The sequence below is a fragment of the Trachypithecus francoisi genome, unplaced genomic scaffold (genome assembly GCF_009764315.1).
Source record: "Trachypithecus francoisi isolate TF-2019V2 unplaced genomic scaffold, Tfra_2.0 Lachesis_group13, whole genome shotgun sequence".
Classification (NCBI taxonomy): Eukaryota; Metazoa; Chordata; class Mammalia; order Primates; family Cercopithecidae; genus Trachypithecus; species Trachypithecus francoisi.
Genome location: NW_022681458.1, coordinates 44727875 through 44751050, shown reverse-complemented (window position 1 = coordinate 44751050; position 23176 = coordinate 44727875). Strand labels below are relative to the sequence as shown.

At 38.7% G+C, this 23176-nt stretch overlaps 1 protein-coding gene across 10 annotated transcripts in view; it reads right to left on the bottom strand.

Moving 5' to 3' along the window:
- The window catches only part of ANKRD44 (ankyrin repeat domain 44), a 362557-nt gene that overhangs the window by 30047 nt on the left and 309334 nt on the right, over positions 1–23176 (bottom strand). For 2 of the 10 annotated variants that reach the window (XM_033230768.1, XM_033230769.1), the window contains exons 21-29: positions 22723–22840; positions 20635–20851; positions 16458–16545; positions 15119–15202; positions 13329–13474; positions 12766–12848; positions 9863–9945; positions 8068–8159; positions 1194–5415 (exon numbers count right to left, since the gene is read on the bottom strand). In XM_033230768.1, the coding sequence (XP_033086659.1) occupies positions 5168–5415; positions 8068–8159; positions 9863–9945; positions 12766–12848; positions 13329–13474; positions 15119–15202; positions 16458–16545; positions 20635–20851; positions 22723–22840 (1159 nt within the window). In that variant the 3' untranslated portion in view covers positions 1194–5167. Of the gene's footprint in view, positions 1–1193; positions 5585–8067; positions 8160–9858; positions 9946–12765; positions 12849–13328; positions 13475–15118; positions 15203–16457; positions 16546–20634; positions 20852–22722; positions 22841–23176 lie in introns of those variants that run through there. The other 8 variants (XM_033230770.1, XM_033230772.1, XM_033230771.1 and 5 more) reach the window with 7 other exon arrangements.

Genomic DNA, 23176 nt, shown 5'->3' with positions numbered 1-23176 from the left:
TTGTGTATTTGAATAGGGAGGGAGGCAGGGCTGAGTACAAAACCTCCCTTAACATTTCTGGCAGAAAAAAAACAAAACATTATATGGCAAGATGGCATGGAAGACAGAACATCTAGAGGCAGATGTTGTATCATCAGGTCACTATCTTCAAAAATTCAAGTTGTATAACTTCTCTAGGATTCAGTTTCTTCCTGAAAGAGCTGGTGATGTGACTGGGCTGGACTGTAATAACTGCTAACATTCTATAACACTTGATTTGAGGAACTCAGGCAGGCACCACCCCCAAATGTCTTTGTCAATAACTGGAAACTCCATCATTAGGAATTTGTTCCTTAGTGCTTCCAGGGACTGTCCCTGAAGTTACTACTCAAGATGAAAAATTTTGGATGGTGAGATAGATGGAGAAGGAAATTCTATGGATACCTCTAAGGATAGTGCAGAGATGGAGGTTCTTGTGTTGCTCTGAAGTCCCTGAAGGGTAATGGTGACAATACCAAAGATAGGCATGGTTGATTTCACAATTTTGAAGACCTAATAAACTTCCTTTTTGATATATGTGAACTATATAACTGATCACGTTTCTCCTCTTACCTTGGCTGCAAGGAAGCTAAGAGCAAACTCAAGTTCAGTCATAGATACTGTTTTAAATTTTATGGTTCCTGTATCTGTTTGTATTCTTTTTCTCTGTTCTCATTTCTCTATTTGTAGTTTACCACATCTTTTGTCATAACCCAGCTCAAATCCTTTATGGACCAGCCTGGGCAACATAGTGAGACCCCATCTCTATAAAAAAACAAAATTAGCTAGGCATGGTAGTGCACACCTGTAGTCCCAGCTACTTGGGAGGCTGAGGTAGGAGGATTACTTCAGCCCAGTAGGTCGAGGCTGTAGTGAGCCGAGATCTCACCACTGCCCATCAGCCTGGACAACAGAGCAGAAACAAAACAAAACAAAACAAAACAAAACCTTTTATGGAAAAAAGTTGGAAGCATAAATACATATAATAAACACAAGCATGTATGTTTGAATTTTTTCTCTAATTGTGATAATACAAATATAAATTGTGAATCTGGAGATACACTTTTATCTTGATTAGTTCCAAAATTTAAAGTTAATTTGGCTTGGGGGAGTGCAAAGATTTAAATTAGCATAATTTAGAAAAAGCATAAATTGGAAAAATTAAAATACAAATCTCAACAATATGTGTACCGTTTTTATTTGTAAAAATAACCATCTGAATGCATTTCCATAGTATATTACAGTTAAGTACTTCGTTATGTTATTAGAGCATTCAGTAGTTGCAAAAGTATTAAACTGTGCTTGAGAAGATTCAGATTGGTTCAAAGTCATTCACTGAACTAAAAGTCATTTTCCCCATTTTTACAGTCATGACATTTACCAGTCATTCAACTCCAATTTACATAAGAAAACATTATAGACAAAATCCCACTGAAATCATCAAACAATATTTTATGCTGTTACAAATATGTTATGCAAAATATAACACTGGCACCAGATTTGTATCATCGTGCTTTACAAAGATATATTGCACATGCTAGAGCATAAAATATGTAGACAAAACTACCAAATAAAAGATATTTGCATTGAATTTTTAGATCACATAAGAAACGCATAGAATTACATTTTATACAAACACTCAGATTGTCACTATCTTAAAATGCTTTTCCCCTATAATACTGACCTATGGTTTACAGTTTTGTAAGAAGAAAGCATTTTAGCACTGCAAAATCAAACAATTCCTATAGAAAACTTTAGCATCTTCATATTCATTTCAATGCAAGTACAAGGGGAAATTTCAGGAAAAAAGACACTTTATACATTCAAAGAAATGAAAACTCACTGGTATCATATTGCTCTGATAACACTCAAATGAAAAAATACAAAACATTCCACAGAACATTTCCAGAATATACAAATATAAAAAGGCACTCTAACTTCATATTACAAGACAAAAAAAGGGATGAGTTTTTCAACCAACACAACATATAAGCACACCAAGTTGCTCAACAGTACAAAGAATAACTAGTGCAGCAAATCCATTTGATGTTCTTGTTCTAATTTAATAACAAAATGATAAACCAAGCAGTGTTTACTGCCTAAAGTACCAAAACATACTATGGTGCCCTTTTAGTAGTGATAAATAGAAATACCCTGAGCTATTTACTGTAGAATCATAGCAGATTTTAGGCAATTTGGAGATAGTAATGTATTTACCAAAGACAGGCAGACACTGGCAAATAAGTAAGTGCAATGAAACATGATCCTTGTGGCTGTGGTTAAAATACAGTCTAAAAATAACACACTTAAGTAAAAGCACTAAGCAACTAAGACTTACTTAAAAACACATTTTTTTTCTTAGAAAGCTATGGTGCAAACATAATTTTATTTCTAAGGGATGTAATTAAAATACAGAAATGATAGTTTTTAAAGTCATTTCTTTAAAAAAAAATTTAGTCTTGGGGTATGGGAGAAAGAGAAGAGGGGGGAGAGAGAGAGATCAGTTGATGTAATGAACAGTTCATTGTGAGCATGATTTCATTTCGTTCCTTTGTCCTCCTTCTATGAGTAAGAGAGTGGGGAAAAGTCAAAACGCAGCTCCATGGTGAGTCACTGCTTTGCTGAAATGATTCTTGTACTCTCTGCTACACGACAGGAAAAATGTTAACGCTGCTTTGCCATTAAAGCAAGCATTTCATTTCCTGCTTGAAATGCCAACTGAGCAAGATTTCCATTCACTTCTAGAAAAAGACACCGCAGTATATTGTGCTTCTTCAACACTGAATCTCTCTTAATTTTCAGTGTTTTGGTAAAGAGAAGGTCATTATTGCTCATTAGCAATTTATCTGCTTTTTAAAAATTCATCTTCTCTAAACAAACGAAAAGGACAGAAGGTGGGAAGCACAACGCCAAGAATTCAAAAAACAGTGGTGGTGGTGTGGGAAATTTTCAGGGAAATTAATACCAGTTCAATCAATACCAGAACAAGCTCTCATTTGTGAAGAACCCAACAGGAGTTTTAATCAAATCCAGGATATGAAGAGTAAGATTAAAGTTTTACAGTTAGATGAAAAATATAATACAGTTATCTGTCTTTGATCCAGATATGATAGAACATTATTTTTAAAATATCTCACATACACTATAAAATAGCAATTTCCAGGGTGGAAATGGAACTCATTATAAAATGTCAGAGAGTACTTCTCCAATTCGACACATTTCTTTTCTGTCTCTTCCTCAAGTAGAAAATAGCACTTGAGCTGGTGATTTTTATTTCTCCTTTTGGCACATGTGCCCACACACTGCCATCATTTCCCATCAGGTTACTGAGACTATGTGAGCTTTTCAGTGTACTTAGGGTAATTTCTAAATGTTTCTTTGGGCTGCCTTTGTGTATATGATCCACTACACATTTGAGTTTTCATCTCGCAGAAGAGCATCCAGACTGCAATGTCTTCTAAGCTCTAAGCTTTACAGACTGTGGCTGAGCAATAGAAGATGCGTAGCCCTCTCTAACCAACGTGGAAGAACCTGAGGGTCAGCTGGAAACTTTAGCAGTGGAAATGCTGGGTTTGGCCTTGGGCTTTTGGCTAGCCCAGGGTCAAGTGTGTTTTTTTCACTGTTTTTGTTATTCTAAATAAGATACATAGCAATTAAAATAGAGAACAAATAACGGATGTTTCCTCACTAATTGCTTCATTTCAAATAAATATGAACACATTTACATCAAAAGTATATGGACATTTTCTCTAGTTTGGCAAAAAAAAAAAAAAAAAACATGGTCAACACATCATCAGCTACAAATGTTAAGTGGTCAACTAGAAATCTGTGTCATAAGAAATATAAAATACAACAAAGACTGGTACACAAAAAGATTACATTTTAACTCCATAAAAAAGCTACTTCAGTTCTCACTTGCATTTTGAAGGAAAAAAATGTATATCTTCCATTTTAGACTGAAGCATTTTGGTCCTCATGTGTAGCTGGCTGATGAACTACACACACACACACATATATATACACACGCACACATATATGTGTGTGTATTGCATAATTTTTAAAGAGTCTCATTCTTCTTTTTGTACAGCAGTTCCAGGTGTGGAACGGGGTCCATTTGACCTAGAAGCTTTGGCAGAGGGAGCAGACACAATATTCACTATGTTGGTTTCATCATCAAGCAACTGGCAATCGGCTTTACTTGCTAAATCACCCATTTCTACTTTCTGCTTTCACTTTTTTTGTTCCTTTTTGCAGTCACACTTTTCACTCACTCGGCATGGCCTTGACTCGGAAGTTCATTTTACTACTGATGAACAATGCTGATGATTCTGATGGTTTTTAAAAGTTAGTATTTTGATTTAAGAGTAAATTAACAAAGGGTAGTTTCATATTAATTTTGCATATTGTGTCAAAGTTTTGGTGCAATATAATTTTCACCTGAAATGTTATTAGATAAATTTGGGTTCAATCACTTAAGTGAAAATTAGTCACAGGCTTGTTATGGAGAACACTGTGTTAAACAAAAAAAGCAAGTTCAATTTTTCAATTCATCTGGCAACTTTTAACAGAGATCCTCAGAAAGAAGTTCTGGATATTTAAATGCTTACTATAGAGAGGATATAAATAGTTGGACTCTCTAAAAAGATTATTATAGGCATTATTTCTGAAGATGAACACCTTTACCTTTGGCTTCTAGTGAGGAAGTAAACATCAAAGTGAGAAGAGGTTTGAGGCATTTCCTATCTGCCTCTTCCCTTCCCTCCCAGGGGACATGAATGTCACACTGATATACTTCTGAGAATTCACTGCTAAATACATGAAAAGAAAAATTATTCATAGTGAACAGCTGCCTCTCTGTTGCATTATCCCCAAAGAACAGGAATTAAATACATCTTTTATTCTTTACTTAAAATGAGAGGTAGACTTTCATAGAAGTATCTTAAAGAGGATGTGAAACAAAACAAAACTGGGGCCATCTGTGTGACTGTTCCATCCAACAGCCTCACTGCCCGCCCTTGATTAATCCTTCTCTACTAGCTTCTGGAAGCCCAGGCCCCAAATAATACTGGAACACACATAAACCTGGAATTCAAGCTTCTTTCCTTTCCTCCAACACAGGTGATCAAAGGAAAGCTTCTACAGTCCAAAGTCAAAACGTTTCCGAATCAGAATCATTTTCATTGTACCCATCCTCCGAGCCTACGTTGTTACTGCACAGGCTAACCATGCTACCCAGATTGGAGAGGGTCGTCCTGCTCAAATTGTCTTTTTTTAAACAAACGAAGTTGACAGCCGTCATTGTACTGGAAGGAGAAAAAGGCATCATGGTAGCCAAAATGAGGGCCAGGCAGTCAGCCACGTCTTTGTTAGGAGCGCAAGCCAGGGCCGGGGTATGACCTGGGCGTAAATGCAGACAAGGCAGTGGTTAGTTCTGGGGAGTCTCGAGGAGGCACGAGCATTCCACAGTACATCTCAGATGACCTCACAGGCGGAGATGTATGTTGAGTTAGAAATCATGCCAGGTAAAAGGAGGAGTTACTTCTCACAAGTCATGCTAGGGGTGAGGCTAGAGGGGGAGGGAGGGGAGACATTTTATGGAGGGCTTTTTATTTTTGTTTTCAGCTCGTATGACTACGACAAGCATGATATTATCCAATGTTAGGCAGGATTCCAGCCTTCATTTAGTGAACACAAACATGAGGGGGTGGGTGTGGGACACAATTTCACAATAAACAGCAACAGGACAATCAGGAAGATGTTTCTGCCTGACAGCACACACACACCATGAGCCTCAGGCCTGGGCCTGAGAAGGACTCTCATTCTGAGAACAATGACTTTCTATTGTTAGGTAATTGTGCGTCCAATTAGAAAAGATATTGAAAATTAGATGACTGCAAAAGTGAGTAATGAAGTTTTGTCACTTTATATATGTTCATAGAAAGTAGACACCAATAACTGGTTTTAGAAAAATGGAATCATTGCAGTAAATCAGACACAGGAAAGCACTGGTTGTTTGTGATTAAAAATTTACAATCATTTAGGAGAAATTTAACAAAAAAAATTTTTTTTGATAGGGTTTCACTCTGTCTCCCAGGCTGGATTATAGTGGCATGGGCCTTGATCTCACTACAGTCTTGTCTTTCGGACTCAAGCAATCCTCCCACCTCAGCCTCCCGAATAGCTGGGACTGTAGGTGTGTGCCACTACTCCCAGCTGATTTTTTTTTAAAAATATTTTTTATTTGAGTCGAGGTCTTGCTATGTTTCCCAGGCTGTTCTCAAACTCCTGGGGTCAAGCAATCCTCCCACCTTGACTTCCCAAAGTCCTGGGATTATAGGCATGAGCCATCACACCTGGCCTAATAGAGTATTTAAAAATGGCTACTCACCAACCAAAGTCCCAAATCTAAAATGTAATGGATGTGAGAAAATTACTATGCTTGTCATAATTAGAATCATGTTATTCTCATTTAGACTCAATGGGTCCAGCCCAGATAAGAAAACTGTCTTAACTCATAATACAGGTTCCTTGGGGAAGTAGATTAAGTCTTTGACTTGATTATTTCCCTTATCCAACCTTTATTCTACTGGCCTGAAAAGGGTTAGCTGCCTTCTCGGCTGGTCAAAGTTTCCACTACACAGTGAGGGCACTTGCTCAGTAATTCAGAGGAATAGCTCACTAAAACTTCATGTTTGTTGTTTTGTTTATCATCACTTGACCTGCTCTCCCCACCCTGCTCTTTAGTACATCGTTCATTTTTCTGGTATGAACACAAATAAGAATGAATAGGTAGTTTAACATTCCATTCCACAAAAGTCAGTGATGAGTAAAGGAATTGTGGTTGTACTGCTGTATAAAATTGCCCCAAATGTTCCCAGGCCTTTGGGATGCAGGTATGCACCAACCCAGGGCTCTTGTTCCTAAGGTCACTATCAGCTGAACAAACCTTCAGTGCAGCAGATTTACTCCAGGAAAAGCAAAACTAATTTATTCTATTCTCTTTGACCATTTTGGAGAAAAACTGTGGGCCTCTGCAGGCCAACCCTAAGTCTACAGTGGCGTTAAGAGGGTGTGGGAAGGTGAGGCAGGAAAACCAGGGAGATGGAGTAATAGGGAACTTTCTGCACTTCCTAGATGAGTCAGGTGGGGGACAGAGCAGGGTGCATGCTAGGATAAATGGGGCTGGAAAATCAAAACTAATAAGAGTTAGCTACTGATGCCAGTATGGCTGCTTACTTCTGAGAAACAGGCATGAGCTGCTAATCCCAACACCTGTAACAAGCAGTTGATTGAGTTACATTAATACATTATAATACTTTAATTAAATGCCACATTTTAAAAATTACAGAATTCATAAATATCCAGAAGTTCCTTTTTTGCTCCCCAAGGTTAATAGGCATTGTGCTTAAAATGGCAGCTTAGTGCAATTCTAGTAGCTATTCTTTTCAAAATGTCTTAGGAAGCAGAGTAGAAAAATTCTGTTAAGAATTAGTTCATTAGGAAAGGAACATTATGCAGATCAGGGGAAGCTTCAAGCCTAGACATTGATTAAGAAATTTTACTCTTGTTCCTCAAATTTCCATACTTGGAATATGAGTTCTGATCCATACTTAAAGAAAAAAAAAAGTTTGATCTCAGAATGAACTTAAATACAATCAAAAATCTAGGTTTTCATTTGAGCCCTTGAGCATGCACTAATGACATGTGTAATCCCTAACTCTTCAGCATCTGCAGTTAAAATTTTGAGTGTCAACTTGAAACTCCTTTAGTGTGTCTAAAATATTTTAACCACTGTGCTGAGGAGTTAGAGACCAGATGCTGGCATTGCATGCAAAATGGACAGCACTGGGTGGGCTACAGGTAGACTATGTGATTTACAAAAAGACAGACAGGACAAGTTATCCTTGCTTGATTTCTCACACACGGGACTTCCAAGGGGGACAGAATTCTTAACCGCCTTTTAAACCAGCACCTGTCTTTCTCATTTTCCTCTGGCTTCAACTAGCTTATGGAAGGTACCTGCAGTCACTGTTGACTTTTTCCACTTACCATTTTCATCTACAGCAAGTACACAGGCCCCTTTGGCCAGCAACTCCTCAACTACCACCTTCAAGCCATTGCGTGCAGCAACGTGGAGGGGTCTAAAAAACACAAGACCAAGCATCAGTTGTGATACATACTTGGGTAAGAATGTGGAATTCTGGTTAGCCCATGTCGCTAAAAGGAAGTACTTAGACTCTGCAAATAGTACATGGATGTTTCTACTTAAGAAAAAAAAAAAATTGCTGCCCAGATCTTTTCCAGGTGCTAATGGTCCAACTGTTGTTGTATGTTTGGCCCAGATCTTGCTGCAGATATTACAAATATTCTGCATCTCAAACAATCTCAATGACAGTAAATAGGAAGACAGAGGAAGAACTCAAGCTTTGCTATATTTTGCAGAAGGCCCTTTACTGCTTGATTTCCAACACAGCATTTGAATCACTGTTTCACACAGTTCAACAATATGACTGGCATTAATGCCACCCACATATATGTATAATTTCAACCCTCCTTGTTACTACTAAATGCACACAGATGTTTTACTGAATTTATAATACCTTAAAGAATTATGGCAGACTCAGTATATTGTGCTTATATACTGCTTAAGAAACTTTTTTTTTTTTTTGAGACAGGGTCTCACTCTGTCACCCAGGCTGGAGTGCAGTGACATGATCACAGCTCACTGCAGCCTTGACCTTCTGCTGGGCTCAAGTGATTCTCCTGCCTCAGTCTCCTGAGTAGCTGAGACTACAGGCGCAAACCACCGTGGCTGGCTAATTTTTTTATTTTTTGTAGAGAAGGGGTTTTATCATGTTGGCCAGGCTGGTCTCAAACTGCTGGGCCCAAGTGATCTGCCTGTCTGAGCCTCCCAAAGAGCCAGGATTACAGGTATGAGCCACCACACCCAATTTTTTTTGTTTTTTGGTTTTTGTTTTCTTTTTTTTTGTTTGGAGACAGAGTCTTGATCTTGTTGCCCAGGCTGGAGTACAGTGGCACGATCTCAGCTCAGTGCAACCTCCGCCTCCTAGGTTCAAGTGATTCTCCGGCCTCAGCCTCCCAAGTAGCTGAGATTACAGGCACCCGCCATTACGCCCAGCTAATTTTGTTGGTGGTGTTGTATTTTTTAGTGGAGATGGGGTTTCACCATGTTGGCCAGGCTGGTCATGAACTCCTGGCCTCAACTAATCCACCTGCCTTGGCCTCCCAAAGTGCTGGGATTACAGGCATGAGCCACCACGCCCCGCTTAAGAATCTTAAATGAAAAAAATTCCTTTGCCTTTAAAACAAATGCATAAATAATTTCCTAAAGCGGAAAATGAAACAGCTTTTAGATCTTTCACACCAAGGGTTACACTGAATTATATTAAAATATCATCAAGACAAATAGCTTAGAAACTCTTCAAATGTATTCTGGGAACCTGATTTGTAAAACTGTCATTTTCCAGTCAGAATACATAATGCTAATACATAATACAAATAGCTTCCCCAAATATGTCAGTCCATAAGATTTTTCTAACAGCCCACTAAATTTATAATATTACCCCAGAAATATCAGCAAAGAAAAACACAGACTTCACAAAATTCTGTGAAGACATATCAAAAGAAGGATTCTAACTAAAACTGCCTCGCTTGGTCAGCACTTGTAGATATGTGACTGTCACCTTCATGCAGGGGAAGCCAGGTCTGCATCTTTCACCACTGTGTTCCCCAGAGCTAGTCTGGCACACAGCAGGCTCTTAATATTTCTTGAATAAATGCCTATGACCCTGGGTTCAAGTCCAACTTTAGTAGTTACACTTACGTCTGCAGTGCATTATTTTTTGCATTAATAAGGCTCTCGTCTTGTATCTTGTCAAGTATTAACAAGGCACATTTTTCATGACCCTAATAAAGAAAAAGAATGATAAGAAATACAGGACAGAGACATAGAAAAGTTACTGTGAAATTTCTTCATTATGATTTAAATTGAAAATGAATTTCCTCTGCCTAACAACATTCTATAGAGCTATTTTCTGAGTAATTTTTTTTTCTTCTCAATAGTGAATGGGCTCCAGACACTCTAAGAGCCCTAATAGGGTCTATTAGAACTTGGTTAACATAAGTCTGATCTAAAATATTAATGCTGCTAAGATAAATTTTAAAATTGATCCCCAGAGAGGTAAAGCAGATGCTAGTTTAGCTAGGCCAGCTGGTAAGCAGGAAATAGAATCCGGAATATTGTCTGAATCCTACAACATTTAACATACATCAAAAGTCCCACCTCCTATTTCAAGACGTCAGTTACTACTTCAATTATCCATTTATCCTTGGAATTCCCATTACATCTATTATCTATATCATTCATCATCATTAATTGTCTTATATTGTGAAGAAACCCTATTTCAGGAAAACTCATTCTTTTCTTCCTTGACCAGTGGAAGATATCTCTCTGTACCTTAGAAAATAGATGGTTAATAATCTTTGAAAATCAACTGATGAGTCAGAGCCTTTCACAATTTCACAATTTCAGGCCTGGTACCCTTTTAAGGGGTCATGGCTTCCTAAGCCCTTGCTGACGAACATGTGGCCTGCAGAGCAGTCACATTAGTATTACTGAGAGTTAGAACTGCTGAATCTCAAGCTCTGCCCCAGACCTAATAAATCAGACACTATTTTTTCGCAGATCTCCTAGGTGATTCATTTGCATGATACAGTTTGAAAAGCATTGCACTTATATTCACCAAAATACTATACCTTGAAATAAACTTCATAAAGCTGAGCACTTTTTGTGGTTCCCATGGGCTTCCCAGAGCATGAAGTGAGAAAATGCAAGCAATGAAAGGAATGTCTGACGCGTCATACTATAATGCCTTATATGGGAGACCGTTAAATATCATTTTAGAAATGTCCATGGAGGTTTCATTCTGATGTACTGCTGCTGGAGGGTAAACTGTTGTGACCTCATAAGAGGGCAAGTTGGTCTAAAAATATTTATATCTGGCAGGGTGCGGTGGTTCACGCCTGTAATCCTAGCACTTTGGGGTGCCAAGGTGGGCAGATCACGAGGTCAGGAGTTCGAGACCAGCCTGGCCAGCATGGTGAAACTCCGTCTCTCACAAAAAATACAAAAATTAGCCGGGCATGGTGGCGCGTGCCTGTAGTCCCAGCTACTCGGGCAGCTGAGGCAGGAGAATCACTTGAACTTGGGAGGCAGAGGTTGCAGTGGGCCAAGATTGCACCACTGCACTCCAGCCTGGGCAACAGAGTGAGACTTTGCTCAAAAAAAAGAAAGTATATCCTTAGACTCAATAATTCCACACTTAGGAATTTATCTTAAAGTAATGAGTAAGGTTGTTTATAAAAGATTCCTCTGCAATAAGCATTATTTATATAGGTTGAGCATACCATATTCGAAAATCTGAAACAAAAAATGCTACAAAATCCAAAACTTTTTGAATATTGACATAACACTAAGATTTCTCGATTTGGGATAATCAACAGGTATAATACAAATATTCCAAAATCCAAAAAATTCCTAAATCTGAAACACTTCTAGTCCCAGGCATTTCAGGTAAGAGATACTGAACTTGTACTAGCATATAATTGAAAACAAGCTATTTGTCTAATAATAGGAAATGGGTTGAATAAAAGATGGCCCATTCCTAAGCTGAAATACTACAAATCTTCTAAAATACCATAAAACATGATGTTTAAAAGATATTAATAGTATACGACTCAGCAACAAAACCAAATTTTGTAAAATCATATGTATGACATAAAAGATAAATTGTATATATATGTAATTTTACATAATTTATCTTTTCTTTTTTTTTTGAGATGGAGTTTCACTCTTGTTGCCCAGTCTGGAGTGCAATGGCGCGATCTTGGCTCACCGCAACCTCTGCCTCCCGGGTTCAAACGATTCTCCTGGCTCAGCCTCCTGAGTAGCTGGGATTACAGGCATGCACCACCACGCCCGGCTCATTTTGTATTTTTAGTAGAGACAGGGGTTCTCCATTATGGTCAGGCTGGTTTCGAACTCCCAACCTCAGGTGATCCACCTGCCTTGGCCTCCCAAAGTGTTGGGATTACAGGCATAAGTCACTGTGCCCGGCCTAAAATTTATCTTTTATGGAAGAAGGAATCTTGAGCAACATGTGAACACACCACTATTTGAAAACAAAAAAACAAAAAACAAAAAAAATTTTTTGCATTGAACTATACACCAGAAAAAAGGGGAGAGGGTAGAAATACACATAGATCTGTTTATTTGCTTCACATTAGCGTATTTTTTGGCTGTGTTACTACAATGTCTTCAAATGGAACAAAATGAAAACAAGTAAAACTGCTTATACTTTACAAGCCACCTAACTAAGGTCCTAACTTTTATGTAGGTACCAAAATGTGGTACAACAACCAGAGAGACAGATACAATGGCAGCATTAAGACAGACAGACTACAGCAAGAATGCAAGTGGCAGATGCCATGAAAAGCATCTCCTCATCATTTGTGTTGATGAAGGTATGCTTCTTCATCAACCGAATGGGTTATTGGGTCTGTCCTTTCCTTCTCACCCTTCAATTCCACTTTCAGTTGACAAGACCCTGGGAAGATGTACATCTTAATTAAGAGCCATGCTACACAGTTCTGCAGTAGAATTTCAGTGGTGTTATTACTGTTATTATTACAACATGAAGTAATAATATTTTAAATTCAATTACATACTTTACTACAAGCCAAATGTAAGGGTGTATTCAAGTCCTTATCCTTTACAGTAAGATCAGCCTGGGCACTGTTCACCAAAATATCTGTAGAAAAAGCCCAAAAGAGGGTTACTTAGATGAGATGCTGATCACATGCATTTTGAAGAAGTCACTACAAACACAATAACATATTTAGATTAGTACAGTTCACGTATTCATATTTAATGTTTTTAAAGAAAAAAGGGAGTAATTTATTTTCATATTTGTGCTATCCAAGGTTAACAGGCACTAATTTTAACTGCTTTTACAGTTCATTATTTCCAGTTAAAGTGATTCTGTTGTCATACTTGGTTTCTAAATGTTGAGGATTTCGTTGCAGAAGAGCTGGCTCTTTGACAAGGTCCACCAAGAATCAAAAAACAAGGAACTGAAGATGTTTGAGCAGGTAGAATCAGGTGACCTAAGTAAAACTGCTAATGGCCTTTTTCCATGTGTGTATACTATGAGAACAACTGATTTCTTGATTTGACATTATTTTGGTTTTTGGATGGGCATAAGGGCAAAGTCCATACAACAAGCACATACCCACAGCGCCTGCCTGCCCGTTCTCAGCAGCCATCATCAGTGCTGTTTTCCCTGAATTGTCTACTGCATTCACTGGAGCACTGTGACTCAGAAGAAGCTGCAAGCACTCCACATGATCAGCAAATGCTGCTGCATGAAGGGGTGTCCTAAAGATTTAAAACAAATATCACTTGAGTTTCCTTTAAACTTTATTCTCATTAGTTACTGCCCAAGAAACATGTACATGGTGTTGTCTTAAGGATTTAAAACTTCTCAGTTTACAGACATAGTGATCAGGCCCCCTCCCTCTAAAGGTCATCCAGGGTAGACACTGAAATATCATGTATGGGACTGGAAACTCCTAGACTTAGGAGGCGGGTGTGTGTTGGCCCTGATAATGAAATTAGTGTCTTTACTGACTCTTTAATCTTAAGTTCCAGTGAGTCTACTTTTATCTTTGAGATAGATACTTTCAAAATTAATGCTTAAGTCTGTAGGTAATTGGCAGATTAAATAAAAAATTTAAAAGCCCATCACATCATCTATTGTGGTTGCTTAATTTCTTTTAAAGGATAATTTGGCATTATTTATCAAAATTAAAAAATATCAACCCTTTAACCAATAAATCCAATTCTAGGTTTTTATCTCTCAGATACACTTGGTCATGTGTACAGACACATATTTTATTTATTTATTTATTTATTTATTTATGAGACAGAGTCTCACTCTGTTGCCCAGGCTGGAGTGCAGTGGCACAATCTCAGTTCACTGCAACCTCTGCCTCCCAAGTTCAAGTGATTCTCCTGCCTCAGCCTCCTGAGTAGCTGGGACTACAGGCATGTGCCACCATGCCCGGCTAATTTTTTGTATTTTTAGTAGAGATGGGGTTTCACCATGTTAACCAAGATGGTCTCTATCTCCTGACCTTGTGATCCGCCCACTTCAACCTCCCAAAGTGCTGGGATGACAGGAGTGAGCCACGGCGCCTGGCCCAGATACGTATATGAGAATGTTCACCACATCACACTTTGAAACAGCAAAATATTGGAAACGACCTAAATATTCTTCAATGGAGGGCAGGATGTGCAAATTATAGCATAGCCATTCAATGAAATAATATGCAGCTTTAAAAAGAATATGGTGGCCGGGCGCGGTGGCTCAAGCCTGTAATCCCAGCACTTTGGGAGGCCGAGACGGGCGGATCACGAGGTCAGGAGATCGAGACCATCCTGGCTAGCATGGTGAAACCCCGTCTCTACTAAAAATACAGAAAACTAGCCGGGCGAGGTGGCGGGCGCCTGTAGTCCCAGCTACTCGGGAGGCTGAGGCAGGAGAATGGCGTGAACCCGGGAGGCGGAGCTTGCAGTGAGCCGAGATTGCGCCACTGCACTCCAGTCTGGGCGACAGAGCGAGACTCCGCCTCAAAAAAAAAAAAAAAAAAAAAGAATATGGTATGAAAGGATCTCCAAGATATACTAAAAGTAGAGCATTGTTATAGAATGCTACCATGTACAAAAAGAATATACGGATATATACATATATATGTATATATGTTTGTAGATATGCATAAAAATATTTAGGAGAACATAAAATTTGTAAATAACAGTGTATAGTAGCTTTCTCTGTGGAAGAGGCTAGGGATTCCAGGCTTAGAGGGAAATTTCTTTTAATTATACACCCTCTGTAATATTAAAAACCATTCTTATCCATTATTCTTTCAATTAAAAACATAGATGTTTGGCTACTCTGCAACTGCAAAGCAGAGGCTAAGATTCATCAAGATAAAAGGCATGCTGTTTTAGATTACTTACCTGCCTTTGTCATCTCTACAACTGACGATACTGGAATCTATGGCCCCAAGCAGCAATGATGCACAATTCCCATGATCATTGATTCTAAAATGAAAATGGGTTTTAATGTAACAATCTCACTCTTTTAAATTATATCACCTCCTAACCCATCTTCCTATGTACTGTATATTTGACAATCCGAAGCATTTTTAAAAAATCGAACGTAAACATTTGTGGTATATGTTTCATTGGCATACACTTTGTAACCCCTAGCATTACTTCAGAACCTCTATATCTAGGTAGAAGTTTATTGCACTTATACAAGGCACCACGTTAGGCGTTTTGGAGATATCAAAGTGGAATAGACATGCTTCCTTCAGATTTAAAATCTTTCTGACCTTTGGGAGTCTGAGGCGGGCAGATCATGAGGTCAGGAGTTCGAAACCAGCCTCGCCAATATGGTGAAACCCAGTCCCTACTAAAACCACAAAAATTAGCCAGGTGTGGTGGCGCACACCTGTAGTCCCAGCTGCTCGGGAGGCTGAGGCAGGATAATTGCTTGAACCCAGGAGGTGGAGGTTGCAGTGGGCCGAGATTGTGCCACTGCTCTCCAGCCTAGGCGACAGAGCAAGACTCCATCTCAAAAAACAAAAAGCAATAAACAAAATAAAATCTTTCTGACTCTTTTTAACTTATACTTTCTTCATTGATCTACTTTATGCCTCCAATATCTTTCCAATCAAATGACTCAGTTTCATATAAAGGCCAGAGACAATGTAAAGACAAAGCGTCCTCAGGTCTTGGGCCCCCGGGCTAACCATGGAAGGCCAGTTGAACACAGACTCCCAGGCTGACTATGGAAGTCTGACTTAAAGTCACTGTATCCTCTGAACAATGGCTCACTACTGAGACTGGAGCAAAAATTAAATTTATCAGAAAAGGGGTTACAACATATGAAAGATGAAGAATTTCAATATATGAAAATTTGTCCTAGTGTGAAATGTCTTTCTAACCATCTGAGGTCATACTATTGTCAACGCTGACTTATTTTTTAGAATTTGGCAGACAAATGTGAGTTATACCTGAAGAGTTCTTCACATGGGTAATGCACCTCTCACTCTACCCCTTCACGAGACTTCCCGAGGGTGGCATCTGTGCCATTTTGGAACTGTGGCACTCTACAAAAAGCTCCGGGAAAATCCTTAATATTTTGCTATCAGATCTACTTGTCTTTAGCAGCAAAAATGGAATATTTCAGTCTTATCTGTAATATAAAAGCTTTTTTCCCTTCAAAGCAACTTTTCTATGTGGAGTTAAAATAATTAAAGCAACACCATTAACTCTCATCTTTTCTACTTACATTGCACAGTGCAGTGGAGTAAAGGGATTACCGATAAATTTGCGAAAACATTTTTGCTCCAAAAGTACTTCTATACAGTTTTCATTACCTGCAAGAAGTAAAAATAATTTAGGGAGTTTCCAAGAAAGAAATTTTGTTCAACCCAATCTGCTTTTTCATTACATATTGAGTTTTTGGTTTATGAATTTTCCTGAATTGGCTGAACATTCATTCTCCCAGAAATAAAATTAACAAAATGCCAAAATGTTATTAACTATGTTCACAGGTGTTCTGAGACTTAATGAACAAATAAAACAATGAAGGCCATATGGTCTGGTGAAGAGAGATAGAGAAGATGACTCATTTGCAAGCAGAATATATTCTGTTTTACTCTCAGCTCTTGAAAGATAGATGCCTCACATAGGCGTGCTTCAATTTGTCCACATTTATAAGAGGAAATGTACCTTTCACCCATACAAATACTTTCACTTACAGTTGTGCATTCTAATGGACACATAAAACTGATTAGTAGAAAACAGTATTCGAGATAACGCATGTGAAAAGGTCTTGACTGTAAAATACTATATGTGTTTTAATTGACCCCAAGAACAGTTCTTGGCACATCACAGGCATTCACCAAGCACTATTCAAATAAGTAGATGAATGAATATGTGAGATTTTTTCAACAAGATGGTAGGTAGTTTCCAAATCAACTGAATTTGAGTTAAGTAAGGTCCTAGCTGTCAGCTTACTTGTTATGTGATCTGAGGCAATTTACTTGGGATCTCTGAGCCTCAGTTTCTCACATATTCAAAACTGGACAAGGAATACCTGCCCTACCTATGTCACAGGATGGTGAGAACTTTACTCAATAAAGGGCCTCAGTGTGGTTTGTGATGTTCTATACAATTGTAAGACAGATCTTGCCACATGGTATATAGTCTCCCATGAAGAAGGGTGATGGTTCCCCAGCCTGACTAAGTGTTTTCTCATTACAGACCTGGTTAAAACAAACAACAACAACAACAAAAGTCTCTGTGGTTCTCAGTTATAAGGTGGGAAGGCATTGCCATTTTGCTTTGGAACACAGATTTGTCCTGAAACCTCTTCTCGGTTGAACTCAGTGCTAAGTTAGTGAAAGTTCCCTTATAATCTACCTCAGAACGATGTAGCTGGGACAATTTGAAATATTAAAATACAAATCAAACTTTTCTTGTACCTAAAAAGAGAAAAGGCAATACTGCTTTTAGACAGATTAAAAAGTATATGAATTAATAAATTTAAAAAAATGGCAGTGGCCGGGCATGGTGGCTCATGCCTATAATCTCAGAACTTTGAGAGGTCGAGGCGGGTGGATTACTTCAGGTCAGGAGTTCAACACCAGCCTGGCTAATATGGTGAAACCCCATCTCTACTAACAATATCGGAAAAAAAAAAAAAAGACCTGCATGGTGGTGCCTGTCTGTAGTTCCAGCTACTCGGGAGGCTAAGGCAGAAGAATCGCTTGAACCCAGGAGGCAAAGGTTGTGCTGAACCAAAATCACGCCATCAGCCTGGGTGACAGAGTAAGACTCTATACACCCCTGGGGAAAAAAAAAAAAGCTGGCAGCTTCAGGCAAGTTGTATAATTTAGCCTTCCAACTAACTACATGGAACCCTCATTCAAACAGTCTCAGACACCTCAACTCTTCCAAAGGAGCTAGCTTAGGGTAGCATCCACACATAGCATTCCTTAAGTGGGGACTGTATGAATCCCAGTTTAAGAGTCTGTGCAGGTAGGACTGGAGATGACTGAGCTCCTTTCAGTATTTCAAAGTGCCTAGTAAAAAGGAGTCTGGGAAGATTGGAGCTTGAAACTCAGTCCTGGACAAAGGCTGCACTGAAAGTGTGAACGGCTTAGGAGAAGACTGCTCCTCCTCCCCTGCCTGTACCTGGAGAGGCCTAGGAACACAGACACCTGTCACCCTGAACCCTGAGGAGAGGATCTGGTTTGCATTAGGTTTGCGGCCCGCCATTATAATCAGCACTCTTACTGCATCCTTCTCCTCTTGTAGATTCTCCAGTGCCAGAGAGCTCCCACAGCTTGACCCAGATGGGGGTCACCCATTAGTAGGTTAAAAAAAAATCACTATCCTCCAGTGGCAGGAAGGGAACAAAACCAAGTTGAGGAAATAGAAAATTTGGCTCTTACTGAGGCAGAATGAATGAAAAAAAGAGGACTGTGATGAAAACACAGTAAGAGTTCTTAAATTGATATAATTAGAACACATACACACACACAAATGCCTTTTGTGGAACTATTAACAGTTTCTAAATTAAAATTTTAATTGACTGATTGAAAATGTAAAAATAAAATTATAGAAGCAAAGTAAAAAATATATGGGAAAATATCCATATAATCTTAGGGGTAGGAGACCTTTTGAAGAAAGACTGGAAACCTGGAAACCATAAAAAATTTGATAGATTCAAGTACATAAAACTCAAAATCTCTACTTGGAAAAAAACATCCTAAACAAGGAACAAAAATATTCATATTTCTAAGACATTCATATCATTCAACATTCATTCATATCACATTCATATCACTAAGACAAGGTGCTCCTACAAGCACACAAGAAAAGATAAATAGCTCAATAGGAAAAAAGTGAACAAAGGATGGAAAAAGTAATTTCCAGAAGAGGAAACACAAATAGCCAGTGTACTATTAGATAGGGAAATGCAAATTGAAACAAGAAGATACCTTTATTTGGCCTTCAAATTGACAAAAATTTAAAAGGGTGTTATCATTCTGGGTTGGCAAGCATGAGGAAAAACACCAACTTTTATACAAATGTTCGGTGGAATGATAAATTTTGATATCCTTTTTGCAAAATAATATAATTTATTAAAATTAAAAAATATATAAGCCCCCTTACTCAATAATTTTATTTCTGGAAACTTATCTGACAGATTTTATGGTACCATAATGTGGATATGCACATTGCTGCACTGTTTGTAATAGGAAAAAAAAAATCTGAATGTCAATCCACAGAAACCTGGTTGAATAAATAATAAGTTCTGGTATACATATTGCTATGAAATAATATACAACTATTACAAGATCAATCCATATTGATACATATTGACTTGTAAGAATATCTGCAATACAATTTTAAACACCAACAAAAAAAATTATAGAATGGTTGCTATTTGTTCTATAATTCCAGTTTCAAAAAATAGATACACATTCATTTGTAATTATTTATATTCTCAAATAAAAAATTATGAAAGAGGCCGGGCACGGTGGCTCAAGCCTGTAATCCCAGCACTTTGGGAGGCCGAGACGGGTGGATCGCGAGGTCAGGAGATCGAGACCAACCTAGCTAACACGGCGAAACCCCGTCTCTACTAAAAAATACAAAAAACTAGCCGGGCGAGTTGGCGGGCGCCTGTAGTCCCAGCTACTTGGGAGGCTGAGGCAGGAGAATGGCGTAAACCCGGGAGGCGGAGCTTGCAGTGAGCTGAGATCCGGCCACTGCACTCCAGCCTGGGCGACAGAGCGAGACTCCGTCTCAAAAAAAAAAAAAGAAAAAAAAAATTATGAAAGAGACACACAAAATTACATTAGAAAGTAGGTTTAGAAATAGAAACAATTTTACTTCAGATACTTCTGTAAGTTGGAATTGGTATAATTAGCATGCATTTTTAAATTAAAATAAGTGAAATATAAATTTTAAAATCTCCCAAATAATAAGTACAATAAAATAAATGGGGAATATGAAACATAACAAAGAAATACCAAAAGATGAATCATGCATCTACTAGTAATCAATTGTGACAGGTTATTAAATTATATATATATATTTGGTTTTAGTTTTATTATTTTAATCCCTTGTGGGATCCCAGGTTATATTACATAGATCAGAAACTCTGAATAAAACTGGTCATTTAAGCTTATCAGTTCTGATTACAGTTATGTGTTAATGATTAACTAAAAGGGGGAAGTGAACTTTTACTCAATTAAGGCATCACAGCAGCTGTGGAGGGGTGAGAACTATTAAAAAAACAAACAAACAAAATACACAAAAAAGATATCTTGGATGCAGAAACATTAGAAGCCATGGTTTGCAGAATTACACAAGGCTGTCACCTCCACTGAGCTCACAGTGGTCATGGGGTAGGAAGTCTAGCGGAATCCATCAAATGATAAGCAACTCACCATTGTAACAAGCCCAGTGCAGCGGCGTGTAGCCTTGGTTATCTTTGAAACAACAGTCCTCCTCAGAAAGAGCCATTTGGAGCAGCTCGCTAAGCCACGTGGCATGGCCACGAGCAGCTGCATAGTGCAAGGGCGTCCTCCCTCTGGAATCTTTACAGAGAATTGACACTTCTTGTTCCAGCAGCATTTGCACACATTCTTCGTGTCCTGTCATAATCTGATGCATTGCAATTAAAAACACAAAACAAACCTCAGAAGACTAAGGAAGCAAAGCAGTTGGCTAAGTGAGGCTGGGCTTAGAGCAAGTGGACATATGCCTGGGTCTTTAAGGAAGGCAGACTCTGTACTATTTCAAGGGCAGAAGTCAGGACAACCTCAGCAAAATTCATAACAGAAAAATCTGTGAACATCAGCATTTTCCAAACATCTCTTGCCTTTCCTGACAATCATGAAAGATATCATGATGTGGCCAGGTACAGTGGCTCACGCCTGTAATCCCAGCACTTTGGGAGGTCGAGGAGGGCAGATCATGAGGTCAGGTGATCGAGACCATCCTGGCTAACATGGTGAAACCCCGTTTCTACTAAAAAATTACAAAAAATTAGCCGGGCGTGGTGGCGGGTGCCTGTAGTCCCAGCTACTCGGGATGCTGAGGCAGGAGAATGGCGTGAATCTGGGAGGCGGAGCTTGCAGTGAGCCAAGATTGCACCACTGCACTCCAGCCTGGGCGACAGAGCAAGACTCCGTCTCAGAAAAAAAAAAGAAAAAAGAAAAAGAAAAGAAAGATATCATGATGCAGTGGTAAACATCAGTTTTAGAATCAGGAAGGTCTAAGTGAAATCTTGGCACCCCTGTGACAGGTCAATTCGCCTCTCCATCCCTCATTCTATTCACCTATATATAAGAATAGTAATAACAACTTCACAGGGTGTTGCGAGGACTGAGATAACAGATGCAAAGGCTCTCAGCTTGCTGTACAGCCTACAGGAAGCAACCAAGAAATAAAAACTGTGATTGTGACAATGATCACGTAGTGTTCCTCTTCTCTTCATTTATCAGTGTGCTTGGTACCAGGCCAAAACAGCAATTGTATGATTTCTGCTTGTATTCACTTAGTTTATTTGGCATGCTTTAAAAAACAGTTCAGCAGGCGCAAGTGGTCACGCCTGTAATCCCAGCACTTTGGGAGGTGGAGGCAGGAGGATCACTTGAGCCCAGCAGTTTGAGACCTGCCTGGGCAACATGGTGAAACCCCATCTCGACAGAAAATACAAAAGTTAGCTGGGCATGCTGGCATGCACCTGTGGTCCCAGTTACTGGGGGGAGGCTGAGGTGGGAGGATCGCTTGAGCCTGGGAGGTGGAGGTTGCAGTGAGCTGATATCATGCCACTGCACTCCAGCCTGGGTGATAAGAGTGAGACAAAAAAAACACACTTCAACAGATGTGTGCAAATAATTGTCCATAGGATACATATTTTGGCATTATTTGTAAGGACAAACAATTAGAAATAGCATAACTACTTAAAACCAGGTAATCATTGAAATAAACTATGACACTTGAACACAATGAGGCATTAAAAATCATGATGCAGAAAAAAGTGACATGCAAAAAGGTCCTTGATACACTAAGAGAAAAAAGCACATTCCAAATGACATCTTCAGTATTCTCTCTTTAAAATCTAAAACAAATCTATATATAGAAAGAAGATTGGAGATAATATACACCAAAAAGTGGTTATCTCCAGGAGGTATGATTACTGGTGATTGTGATTTTCTTCTCCGGGCTTTAAAAAAAATATTCTGCAAATTTTCTATGATATACATGTATTTTGTAGTCAGAAAGCAGAACCAATTTCACCAACAGTAGGTGTTCGTGCATCTATTATCACAATCTAACATGAAATCTTAAGAGCAAAACCTTCCATTATTTTGCCTTTGCCAAGGATTTTGTAATTTCTTTTGGACTGAATAAGGTTAATTGTTTATATTAGGAAACAGCCTTTTTGCTAAAAATTCATAGAAGGAAAAAAAAAAGAAAACAAGCTCATTAAAAAATGGCTTGACTACAGCTGAGAAAGACGTACATACCCCTCTGTGTAAAGCTGTGCATCCTAGGATGTCAACAGTGTCTACGTTGGCTTCCTTTTCAAGTAACAACGAAACAGCATCAATATGTCCATATGCTACTGCAAGCATCAGTGGTGTTCTAGGCAGAGAGATAAAGTAGGCTTTTAAAAAGGAGATTAAAAAAAATATTCATCACTACCAGTAGGAGGACATTCTCTTTCTCTCTCTCATTCTTTTCCCCTCTCCTCTTGACAATTGCTTAATAATTTCAGAGCATCCCCAGTTTGCTATACAATATGTAGAACAAGCTATCTGCCTCTGCTCTAATGGCCACATGGAATGTTGTTGGTGGAATGATCCCTAGTGATGAGACAGCGGAAGCTTCCTTTTCAAAATATTCATGTTAACCTCATCATTTTCAGACCTATGTAGCATTTACTAGATATCAAGGGCAGGGAGAATGTGTATGCAGAAG